The sequence below is a fragment of the Anser anser genome (assembly GCF_964211835.1).
Source record: "Anser anser genome assembly, chromosome: 5".
Classification (NCBI taxonomy): domain Eukaryota; kingdom Metazoa; phylum Chordata; class Aves; order Anseriformes; family Anatidae; genus Anser; species Anser anser.
The window spans coordinates 62148385-62161411 of NC_139725.1; the positions used below are offsets into that span (position 1 = coordinate 62148385).

The window sequence follows — 13027 nt, forward strand, 5'->3', positions numbered from 1 at the left end:
TTTACTTTTACAGGAGGTCCCTTAAATATGCATGACTCGCTACTGTGAGCAGCGGAGTTGTGAGCCAAGAGGGCAGTATATGTTGTGACAGCATCAGCCCCTTCTGCTGTGAGCGTGGAGCACTTGTTAGCAAACGTGAGTCAGCTCTCTGGGGTTCTGCCTGCTCCCAGCCTTGGTTTGCCGTCTGGTTAGTGAGGCAGCAACCCTGCAGCTTCCCCATGTGCTCATCCGGGTTAATATTTAGGGGTTCAGGGGACAGAGATGGCTTCAGGCATTGTGCCTGCGCAGGGAGCGGCCTAGTGGGGAGTCCGGAGCCTCGGAGCTCTGGGACTCCTGGCTGCTACGTAGCACATGGGGATGGGGGAGCTGGGTATCGAATTCACTGGTATCTTCACAAAAAAAAACAGCACCGGGGATGTTTCATCCATCTTGAGAGCTTTCGTTAGGGTCTTACCAGTGTTTGCCTTAAGTAGGAACAAAGAGGTAGCTTGCTAGCCCGCAGGCTGGGTTGTAATTTACGCTGTTTAATGACACACTGTATAGTTTGCACTGCTGTAATTCATCCTGTGTGTTTCCTTGACAAACAGGGGCACCCTGAGTGAAAATACTTGCATGTGGAGATCGGTTAAGTGGCACACTGGATTTCATTAATTCAGGACTGCCTGGCCAGCCTGGCTGGTGCTGTGGGCCACGTTTCCAGGTATCATAAAGCTGCCACTCCGGCAAATAACAAAACTTCTAACGTGCTCTCGGCTGAAAACACAGAATGTGAGGCAAGCAACACCTAATGAAGATCTGTCTTAGAGGTACCTGGAAACGAGTTTGCCCTTGATTTTTAGAAAAACATCCCGTATTTTCCCACTGTGGTACCTTGCATAAGCATGAGGAGGGCAGAGGACCATGTATTCCATGTTGACTTCCAGTCTGTGGAGTAACTACCATGCCATCCTGGTAAATTTGGACATAAAATTCCACATTGGATGGATTTGTGTCTGAGGTACTGTAGGAGGCAAGGACAGAGCTTGCTTGTCTCCCTTCTGCTCCATATTAGTTTATTCCTTTCTTTGGCACGCTTGGAGAGGAGATGCTGAGTACACAGGAAGGATTGGAGCACCTATATGAATAGCTTCTCGTACATACATGCAATCAGTTGTTCATAGCAGGAGTAGACATATGTGGCCAAAGCTCAGTTGTGTAGCCAGAGAAGCTGATGTTTTTCAAGCTGCAGTCTTCAATGGGAGGTACAGGTACCCATCACACATTTTTAAAGCAGTTTGGTATCTGCTTCTTTTCTCTTATAACTGTTGTATGAAACAGATTGCTGGGGTAGGTATTTTGAAAGGGTTCTTTCTGGGTTTGAATATGATTTCTGAGTTACTGTGGTAAAATGGTGGGTGATTTTCCTTTGGAAAAAGAAAAAAAGAGCAGCAGCTTTTAGATACAACCATGTTCTGCTGGTAACATTGAAATTGTCTGAAAGAAATGTCTCGAATTGCTTGACGTTGTCTCATGCATTTCACGCTCACCGTTGTTAAGGTTCGTTAATGATTCCATTATAAACTCCTATTTGCAGAAATGGTTTTCTAAAAACCATCTCTGTGTTATGTTATTATGTTGTTTATATTATATAAACGCTCAAGGACTAGACATGTATTAATAGATAGCCTTGTGATTGTGGAGCCAGCAATTACTTGACTTGTGATTACTCTATCACAGAGTCTGCTGACTCTCAGCACTTCGGAGGGGAGAATAAAATTCCTTCTGCGAATTGGGAAGATAATTTTCTTTGGAAAAGTGCTTGTTACACAGTGCGAGAAATCCTCCGAATGCAGATAAGCAGTAAAAGCTGGTTAGCTTTACGCGCTGCAGTGTGATGCTTTGGAAAAGGCTGTCACGGTGGTGAGCCTTATCAGTCGCAGGGGGATACAATGAAGATCCTAGAGGGGAGCTCCGAGTGCTCCAGGAGAGGACGTGCTGGGTGGAAAACCAGGCAGCTGTAGCCATTTCTCTCCCCTGTGCTTCTTCCCTAGCCTGTCCCAGGGCTGCTGTACTCTGCACGGGAATGACCATGAGAGGTGGGGGTGACGAGGTACTTTCTCCATTCTCATTCTCTTCCGTAGCGTTAATCACTGTCTGTTCCTTACTGTGTCACCGCTCCCTAATAATCAAGAGTACAGACCACACAAACAGCAGCAAAAGATGTGCAGAACAAGACTGTGTGTTTAAGGTAATCCTATGCTGCTGACTTGTTTGCTCTAAAGAGTCTGGAGCCGCTTCCTACCTGCTCTGGGTACGGTGGAGTCGTGGGTGCTGTGCCCGTTAGGATGCTGTAGGTCTCTGCGTGTGCCAGGTCTCCTCTGGCTGCATCTGGAGAGGATCCAGCCAGGACTCGTCTTCCTCTGCCCTCCTTGTGTCCTGGCTCCTTACGGGCAACTGAAGGGAGCAGTCCTTGCACACATACCTCATCACGGGAACTGCCCTTTGTGAGGGAGCCCAGGAGCAGGCTCTGGGTTAAAAAACACATGTGTTTTCCTTCACTCGGGCAATCCAGCCCTGAGAGAGCACAGGGATGTCTGTGAGCACTTTGGAGGTCTAGCCCTACTGCAGCTCTTCCTCTACAGCACTCAGGAGAGGAATTTGTATAGCTGACGTCCTCTCCTATAGCCATTTTGTGCCCAGAAAGAGGCTCTTGTTACTGCTGGAAAAAAAACATTTGAGATTCCTGCAAGCCCTCTTTAGGAAGCTGAGCACGTGGTATTCTGCGTCAGTGATTCTTGATCCTTTTCAAACCACTTTATTGCCTTCCTTATAGCCAATAACTTCTCCCTGTTTGGCTGTGTAATAGGGGGTAGAGGACCAAGCCCCAGGTCAGGAATCGCTGCTCCCACTTGCTAGCAACGGCACAAAGACTGTAGGTAAAAGTTATATAGTTGGGGCCCTTAAAAATCCAGCAGCTTTGCTAGCATATGTTGGTATAGCTTGCTGCCATTCTTTCTGTCCAATATCTTTATATTTCCCATAGTTGCTATAATAAATACATTGAATGTAAATGGTAAGACTTTCTACCTACAAATTCTTGGCCAAGACCTGGTACAGTTTTGGTGAAGAGCTCTGAAGGCAGAGCCCTTATGAGAAGCCGATAAATATCTGGGGGCAAAGCAAGCTCCCAGCACAGTGCTGGGATACCCAAGTCAGCGGGGTTTTCTAAGATGTGCAAAAACTTTACGGGTTGGCACTGGTTTGCTCAATGAAACTTTCTTGTTGCTCCAAGTCTCCAGTAGTAGAAATAACAAAAAGGGTGTAGAAGAGAGTGGATGTAGAAGAAATAGTGTAAAAATGTCCTGGGTGCCTCAAGGGAAGGGAGGAAGAACCTAGAGCAGCTGTGGCCTATATATGGCCTGGTTGTGACAGTTCTTGTAGGGCATTAGAAGAGAAGGAGACTCCTACAATACCTTTGCTTCTTGTCTGGTACAGAGTGGGACGTTACCAACTCTTTCGCCCAAGGCATTCCCAGTTTAACAGCTCTATCGGAGCTACATTACTCAGAGTTTATTTGAAATAATTACCGTAGTCGTACATACATTGTCAGAGCGTAAGGAATCAGCAAATTGCATTGCATAATTCCCTTGCAGTTGTCTGAGAAATCTCCCGTCTGCTCTGCCAGCACTGAGCACAGGGCTGATGTGAAATCCTTCTTTTCATGCAAAGCGCCTGCCGCGCGTGCAAGTTACAGAAGAGCAATAGCTAATATATTTGTATTTTATCTGCTGCGCTTAACAATTGAATGAAAGGTAAGTGTTAGCAGAGGTCAAGCGTTGTTTGAATGTGTTGCAAATGGTTTCCCAGGGAAACAGCAAATCAGTACTCCTAGCCTACTGCAGCATCTCCAGAACAACATCCAGCCACCAGCCATAGCCGAGTGTTTACTATACTACTCGGGACCAAAAGCGATGCAGACCAAAGACGAGGCGAGTGTGTGAGTGAGAGAGCAATTTCAGAGGATGAAGAAACACTCGGCAAGAGTGGCGCCGTTACCGTCCTACAGTGTTTCTGAATTAAATTCGCCTGTGCCAGACGGTAAATGCTTTTTTTTTTTTTTTTCCCTTTATATCTGAGCCTAGGCAGGAATTTACTTTGCATGCTACTCCTGCTCTGTTCCATTCAAAGTAACGTGAGTGTCTGTGTGTGTGTGTGTTTTTATAATTTTAAAGTAACTCATGTGTTGGTAGCATTTTTAGCACTTTAATGTCGTCTAGGATAAGTGCAGTTAAATTCCTCTTTTTAGGATAAGTGCAGTTATATTTCTCTTTCTTGTGTCCAACTGCTGTGTGAATGCTTTCTGATGAAGAAACTAATGTTGAAATAAGAACTGAAAAAAGTTATTGTGCTTTGATTCTGGCTTTTTAAAAAGCTGGGAAATTAGGTGTATTCCACGTTACTCAGTTTTCTGTAGTATTTTAATAGCGTGCTCTAGAGCTATCTTTTTTGTTTTAAAGGCAGAGGCTCCAACTTTTCTGTGCTTGCTGTCCCTCAGCCTGAGGTGGCAGTTGCTCCCTTGCACTGCTTTTCCCCCCTTTATTTTCACGAGCGTCACCTGTGAAGCAATTCCTTGATACAACGGCCACGAGAGAGAAATTGTGAAATCTGCGGTGTGCTCTCCCCCTGACATGACAGCCTAACGCCAAGTGCAGGAGCAAGGCTCGTTCCCTGCGGAGCGCTTGCCAACTTCGCAGCACACTTCGGTGTCAGCTGGAAACGCGGCGGTGTCCGGCGAGGGATAGCACTGCTTGCGGCAGGGATGCTGAAAACGTACCGCAGACACGTGTGGTATGAATCAAAGGTTGAAAGGGAAGCTTGCGTAAAATATTCCTAAGGTTCGGGTTTGTGGTTTTGTTTTTTCCTTAACGTCTGTAGCAATCGCAGCCTTTAACCGTGCTGTTGCAAGTTTATTGCACGCAGCATCAGATGGCTGGAAGAGCCGAGCGCTGCTTTCGGCAGCTGCTTGCTCTGCCAGGGACAAACTCTCTTCCCACCAGGTGTGGGACGGCGTTAGCAATGCTCGGGCTGTAAAATCGCAAGGTGTGTGCTGTCTCCCTTCTGGTTTTTGTTATTCCGAACACCAGTGAAATTGCGATTCCTTTTTTCTGGGTTGAATTCAGCACGACGTCCAGGATGAAAGCAAGGCAAGAGACGCCTCCCGGTGCTTGTCAGCGGAGCGTGACTCTCAGTTCTTCAATCTACCCGGGTCGGAGTGGCTTAAATTACAAACGGAGCTGGCTTTTGATACAGCAGGCTATAGTCTTGTCATGTTTCTTGGGAGTATTTGTGCAGTATTGAGTATTCTGCAGTCTGAGCAGTTACCTGGTGGTTCTTCCTTGAGGCAAAAATGCCCTAAAGAAAGTTGAAGGAGCTGACAGAGATGGCTGCTTACGTTGGGCCACCAGGTTTTAGGAAGCGTAAAATTGTGAAGTGTGCTCTCAGGGTGTTTTAAAGGAGCAGCATTGCAGTGGGATGAGCTGGCTGGCGTGCCGCTGGGCTGCCTGACGTGGTGATGTGCCGCTGTTTATTTCCAGCTGCCAGCACGGACGGGGCTCGTGTCATGCAAGGCGGTGAACGCACAGGATTAAAGACCCCCCTACTCTGCACAGACAGCGCACGGCCAGTGCTTGCCTACAGCTTAACCTCATCCAGCTGTTGTCAGCCACATCTTTTTGCGAGTCTGTCTTAACCTGCTCCCAACGCTCAAAAATTGCACTGCCCGTTTCGTTACGGAGGGAAAATCCAGTCGTCGTAGGAAGAAAGGGCAACAGACTGGAAGTGACTACATGACAGCACCTGTCATAGCCAACGGGCTGGAAATGGAAAGGTCCTTGCTAGGGATGAAGCTGGCCAGGCAGAACTAATACTGGGGCCTCCGCTAACCCATACGTTAAATGTGCGTGCAGCCAGTTTTACAGATCAGCAAAGATTTTAGCAGGGATTTCCAACGAATCCTAATGGGGTAGGGCGGCCAACTTCCCAAGAGCGCTGCAGCTGTCTCTGCTTTCCTTCCCAGGCATGGGAAAAGCATGTGGCAGAAATGCCACAGGGACTTGGGCGCTGGGCCCATGCGCTGGGAGGAGAGCGGGGGAGCTTTGCGCTCTAGCATGGCAGTTTTCAAGCTGTTCAGGTTTGTGGCTTTCTAGGCTTTCTACCTTTCTGGAAGAACCATGGAAAGAAAATGGAGCAGAGACAGCTGCCGAGAAGGGTTGGCATTGGGATGTGAACGGTTCTGGAAGGTGTGGGGTGGGTGTCAAGCCAGGACCCACAACCATGTGAATGCTTTTGAGGACGTCTTCATCTCTGTGTGGCGAGCCCTCGCACCCCAGCACAGCATCAGCTACAAGAAGACTGACTGTAGGTACGTGAGTGCCCGAAGGACACTTACCCAAATGTGCCATCAAAGAAAGGGCTCTGCAGGGGGAAAAAAAAAAAAACCAGTGTGGAGGTGTCTTACGCATCTCCAGGGGTTACAAAATGCAACACAACCGTGATAAATGCTCGCTTTTGCCCCACCTGCTTACCTCTGAAATATTCTTGTACCCCACTCTTCCTCAAAAGTGCTTAAATGGGCTCGACGGCAGGCAAGGAGATTGAAGCAACAGCTTAGTGCCTAGCTTGGAAGCACGTACCAAAGAGCTGCCACGAGCTTGAGGCAGATGTGGACTCATCCAGATGCATCTAAACGTGAGGCTCTCTAAGCGCTGAGAAAGTTGTTTGAGCTTCCTGGAGTCCGCAGGAGAGGTGGATGCCTCTGAAAGGTGATTCATCTCCTAAGATTGGTATCTTAGGGAGCGGGAATGAATCACCCGCTGGAGGCACCCATCATCCAGGAGAGGCAATAGTTTGTGTAGGAGATAAATATGAGCAATTTGATATCGAGTTGTATGTCAGCGTGCTGCTTTCACCCTCTTATCTTAGGAGACCCATGAGCCAGCCTGGATTTATTGCAGCATTTCCTGAAAGTAGAAGCTATCTCATAATTATTTAATAATGAGGTGCATATGGGTGATTTCAGGTGTGTCCTGGGTCTAAACTCCTTTCACAACAACTTTATGTCAAAGCAGCCTCGTGGCTTTCGTTGATCACACTCTTGATTTACTGCTGTGAAAGTAGAATGAGAATTTAACTCATAACGTCTGTTACTTTCTGGAATCGTCACTAGATTTTAGCCATGACAAGATTCACTGTCTTTTAAAAGGATGGTTTTTTGGTGATATTCATTACTTTTTATTTCAGGGTGAAGTGTATAAATCTGTGAACCTATCGGAGGGGCATCTGGTGTATAACTTATTGCAAAGTTTGTAAGAGAGGTTTTCTTTAAGGGGATGTTGTGTGGCTTTGAGTCAAATGATTTGTGTTTATCTGTGTTTATTTGTGTTTATCAGAGGAAATTACCCTTTCAGAAGTTCCAGGTGTGGAAGGTGTCTGCCGATCCCTCCTGAGACATCTCTGTGAGGTGGGGTGTTTGTGTGCCTGGTCCTGCCCTTCCCAGGCTTCCTTCTGGATGCCCTGTCCAGATGGGCAGGGAAGGAGCAATAATCAGAGGCTCTTTGCATGGGAAGTGCTCCATGCTGGAGGAGAAGCTAGTACCCTTCCTGGCAGTCAGTGTTCTCAAACTCCAAAGATGTCACAGCTAGGTATGACATTTTGCCAAAGAATTTTTTTTTTTGAGGCAAATGGGAATGCCAGCAAGCCTTTCTGACAGCAGAGTTCAGTCCAAAATGTGCCACTCCAAATGGATGTTTTACATTATTTTTGTAGACTTATATAGGCAATTTTCTATGGAAGTCGTAGAAGTTTAATTTTTGACATATAAAAGTCATTCGTAATTTGCATCACTTTTTCTGCATTCCAAAGCTTTTGTCTTTCTTTGAGTAAAATGTAAAGCTCCACCTATAGTGTTAGCTCTTCCTTCTACAAATGCACATGATATTAGCTCTTCCTACTACAAATGCACACGATTTGCTTTCTGCATTTGTATATCCAGAATAAACCTAATTCTGGTTTTGCTGTGTTGCCTTTTCCAGTTTTTGTTCGTGTCTGTGCCTTGCACTGATGTGAGTCAGGGCCATGAAATAATCCTTTTGACTCTAAATATACCATGTTCTGACCGGTAATTTTAAAGTATATGTAGCCAGTGTGTTTCAAAATGCTTCATGCTCTCTCTTGCTGCCATTTGCAATACAGATAATATCAAATAAACTTATTTTCAAGACTGTTCTTACACCCACGCTCTGGTGCTGGTATATTACTTCTGATCTCAAATCAATGGGATTCCTTGTCTGTGCCTAAACAGAGGTGGTAGTATTTGAGTTACGCTGAAATGAGAATGGGTAAATAATAATAATAATAAAAAAGTCATAAAATCATAGAATGGGTTGGGTTGGAAGGGACCTTAAAGATCATCTAGTTCCAACCCCCCAGGTCATCTTGGTTAAAGTGGGTAAGGAGGAAAAGGGACTGGGAAAAACTGGAGTAATACAAATAGCAGCCCTTTACTTCAGTAAGAAACAAATTGTGAAGTCCTCCAGAGATGGCTGTCCCTTATGCTCATGCATCAGAGCTCCCCAAAAGGCAGTCTGCAGGTTGTTTACAGCCAGCAAAGCCTGGCTTATATGCTTCCTGCAAAGGGCTTTTCTCTTTCTTTTTTCTATCTTTTTTTCTTTCTTTCCTATTCTTTCTCTCCTTGCTTCCTTCCTTTCTTGCTTCCTTCCCGGCACACCTTCAGGTGCCAGGACCAAGTGGAACCCCACGTTGTTTTCACAGCTGCCTTGTGCTATGTGAAGATGCTCCTGCCCAATTCCGGTTGCTTTCCTTTAATTCTGAATTCTTCAGGTCTCGTGGTGTTAGATGCAGATGCACTCAACTCCTCATTAGCTCATTGTATTTCTTTTGCTCAAAGCTACTTACAGCCTCATAGTTGGCAGAGTTGCACACATCTCTTTCAATTTAGTGGTGCATCCTCAGTCTATAGTTACTGTCAGGTTTTCTCCCTGTTTATATATTGGTTTAGATTTTTTATTTTTCTTTCCAGATCTTTTGTAAAGTGATATCAAGACCCATGGCTGTAATGTGCTGCAGTCTGTATCTGTATCCTAAATCAGGAGAATTTAGCACGCAGGGACTGGGTCCCAGGGCTGCTATCATCATAAAGCCAAGGAGATGCAGGGCTGGATGGTGACCTGGGGAAGTTATGTGTCATCCGTCCTCTAAGGCAGAGCCAGATACACCTTCATCACCCCTGACAGGTATCTCTGTCATTTGTCCCTGCTGTGAGACGGTTTTTCAGGCACTTACTGATCACCGCAGTGAGAGCTTTCCTTCTCCCAGTGCAGGATGTGGGACGTGGCAGGGGTTTTGCCCCTCGTGTTGGCTGGTGGGAGGTGGGAAGCCGCGTGGGTGAGGTTTGGTTCCTAGGCATGAGACATATCCGTTGTGTATGGAGTGGGGGAGAGGGGGTGGTCTTCAGACTGGCTAACCTGGGTTTCCTCCCCTGACAATTGTGCTGGTGACACGTGCAGCGTGACACGTCCCTGGGCAGGCACTGCATTAGTTATGGGATGGCAAAATGTAAGTTATTTGCTGCCTCCTCGCTCCCTTTACAGCAAGGACAGGAGGACGTGCTGAAATCATTGAGATTTCTAATTGCGAGTGAAGTTTCCATCTGCTGATTTGAAACGAACTGTTGTGTGCAGACACCGAAAGGATAATTGGCAGAAATTGTAGATGGATGTCACAGTTAAACTACAACACAAATCTCTGCTTTTTTGCTTTGTGCTCTTGACAATAGTTAATCATAGTACAAGGAAAATGATGTGCACCAGCACTGAGTCATTTGTTTTTCATTAAAATCTGAAAATCTTGTTTTCCCCTCAGGCAAAAAAATAAAATAAAATGCTGTAACCTTCTCATCCCCTTCAAACATAAAAACTTCCAAGACAAACAGTAGTAAACAAACAGAGCATTGCTCTGAGCAGGCGTCCTTGCTTAACTCAGCCACACGGGCCAGTTGCAGTGTCTCAGGAGGATGCCTTCAAATGGAAAGCACTGTTAATGTCTGAGATACGCTGAAATAATTTTTCTTCACAGAACAAAATACGAGATGCTTATTCCTCAAACCTCAGTGTAGCACGCTGTCTGTAACAACGCTCCGTCTCTGGTTTGTTTGCTTGGCAGTAATGTAATTGTGGCTTCGTACCCTGAGTCAAGCTGCTGGTTCTGAACTCATTAAAAGCTGGGGACAGTTTGCCCTTGAATTTTATCTTCTCTGGTCAGCTGTTGTCCTCAGGTACAGCAAGGTATGTCCAGAGCGGCTTTGCTTCCTGGTTGTACTGAGTTGCTGTGGGTTTATTCCTGCGTAAGGAAGGACAGGATTTGATTTTAGAAGGAATCCCTTTGGCTGAAATGAAATAAACTATGGAGCTAGCTCCCCACTGGACTGGTAACGTTAGATAGCCCTGCCTGCAGCTGTGTGACAGCAGTCGCAAACAACCTAATTAAAGCCATACCTACTGCTATCTAATGATGTTTCCTTGTTATAAAATGGACAGAATAAGCTTTCCTCACCTCTACCAATAGCACCGCACCTCAGTTCCTATTTCTGTTGGGCCACGTGCATCAGATATTTCCCTGGCCATAAAACTGACATCACCTTCCCCTTACTGCAGCACATTAAGACCAAATTCCATTGCAAAATCTCCAGCCCTCGTGGCTGTGAACTGACTTACCGATGTACACGCAGGCTGCTGGAAACAGGCTTGTGATGCGTGAGCGAGGCCTTCATCGCAGCGGATGCTCACTCTATCAGGTAACGTGGCAGTGTAAAGGAAATGTCAATTCTCTCACCCGTGCCCGATTTAGCAGGAACATTCGATTGACGTACTTCCCACATAACACCAGACTGGCTCCTTCCGCCGTCCATCTGTCAAAACTCAGCAATTGTTTTTGCGGCCGTGATATGAAGACATCATTTTGTCAATGCAAGAACGATATATTAGGAGGTGAGATTTTGAGCGCTCGGTAGAATAAACGTATTGTAATGCTGTATGAGTAACAGGGAGATTGGAGATGCCTTGACTGACTTCTTGCAGCAGCTTGTCTACTGCCCGGCTACAGGGGTAGCTGTGGGTGAGCACTCCTCTGCAGGGCATTGAGAACATAATACAAAAACCGTCCAGCTCATAAACATATCACTGATACAACCATCAATTTAGTTGTGTAATCAAAAAAAACACAAACTCGCGCACAAAAACCAAAGCCAAAAAAACACATGCCAGCAAGCCAGATATTACTGTCTCAAAAAAGGAAACACTTCATGTCATGGACCCACAGATAGGTTCTGGAAGAGAATTCAGTTATCTGTTTGAGAGGTTCTAAATTTCCATTGGGGTGGTTTTAAGAAAGAAAAGAAAAAAAAATCAATTCTGTGATGACCAGGCCATAAAAGTTACTCCCAGGGCTACATTTTTATATGGCATTGATTGTTTTACTGGAAGTCCATTCAATCCATTTTTAGTAGCAACTCTGAGACCAGAAAAGGTCCCTCCTACAGAATGGCATGGTTTTTGGTATTCAGAGCACTGTTGTCACGTGATAAATATGTCCTATATATACAAAAATAATCTGAAAGTTGTTTTGAATCTCAAAATAATCCTTTCTCTCAAGCCTCCTGCGTAATAACAGTGTTTTGTGTAGCCTGAAGCCAAGGAGGGGGCAAATATTCTCACCGTGTGAGCTGCATGTGGAAATCTCTGTATGAATGGAAAGCCACAAGTCATCATCTGTCAGAGGGGCAAGGGAGCTTTACAGGTGGGTGGTGAAAATGGTTCTCAGGCCACGTGTGCTGCGGGCTCCTGGTTTGACTCGACCCAGCAGCAGCAGCTCATGGTGGCTCACCTCCTCTCGCAGCCTGGGCTTGGAACAGTGCTCAAGCACGTGGAAAGGAGAGGACTTGGGTGACATTAATCATGTGGTTTGGGGTAGTCACAAGCATAATTACCTTGCTAAATGGAAGTGCACTGGAGTAAGTATGTACTAATTAATGCCAGACAAGGACAGACTGTTAGAAGCATGCAGAAAGCCCCAGGTTCTCCTTGCTGCTTTTCCTTCAGTCTCCATGTGCAGAGAAATGGCTTTGCTTCCTAAACTACAAAGTGTCTGCATTTGCAGGGCAAGGAAAAAGATTTACTGAAATAGAATAAAAAAAAAATCTTTAAAAATGGGACAGAGCAGAGGGTTGTTTATATCTGATAACGGAAAGTCATCCTGTTGAATTTGATACAATCCTGTGCGGTCCTTTCCTGTTCTCCATTCCCTCCTTTGTCAAGTCCAGAGACTTTGACGCTCAATTACAAGCTCCAGGTAATCAAGGAACACTTCTGGCAGCCAGATCCAGCAATCTGGCAAGATTTTTCCTCTTTACTAGGTTTCTTCCAATCTTTTTCAGTAGCATCCTCTCTGGAGGGGGCACGGGCTCACCACTTAAGACCGTGGGGTCTCCGTAGGCAAGTGGGATTCATGTATGCAAAAGTTCAGTGGCAAATGCTGCTCTTGATGTCTCCCTAAGTTTGGAAGGTCTCAGCGGATGCCTGTTTGATAACTGGTAATTGCTTTGTGAGGCAAAGAACAGAAGTCACGTATCGTTCTGCCTTCCCTTCCTCTAACGGGGGTAGCAGCGCGCACGTGCAGGGTTTCGCTGGTGTGTGTCGTAAAAGGTGATTTGTTGTCCTTGCTGCTGATACCACGTTTGGACAAATTATCCCAGCACATATCTATTCACCTTCCCTGTCAAAGTATCTCCTTAAAATATGTTCAGCTTCAGTAGCATTAGATGGCCTAGGCTTTCTAACAGTAACAATGAAATATTGATAAATTGCTGTGCTATCTGATTGCTTTCACATATAGAAGAAGATTTCACTAAATCAAGCAGTGACTTTCAATTAAATGCAATCTCTTGAATTGCAGTTTTGGTCTCAACTGCTGAGTT

The 13027-nt window shown here is 45.6% G+C and overlaps 1 protein-coding gene across 16 annotated transcripts in view; it reads left to right on the plus strand.

The window, feature by feature from the left end:
- The window catches only part of SLC35F4 (solute carrier family 35 member F4), a 108561-nt gene that overhangs the window by 71068 nt on the left and 24466 nt on the right, over nt 1-13027 (plus strand). The window contains exon 1 of one of the 16 annotated variants that reach the window (XM_083836760.1): nt 3857-4077. The exons of the other annotated variants lie outside the window; for them this stretch is intronic. Coding sequence (XP_083692886.1) covers nt 4002-4077 — 76 coding nt within the window. The 5' untranslated portion in view covers nt 3857-4001. Of the gene's footprint in view, nt 1-3856; nt 4078-13027 lie in introns of those variants that run through there. 16 annotated transcript variants of the gene reach the window in all.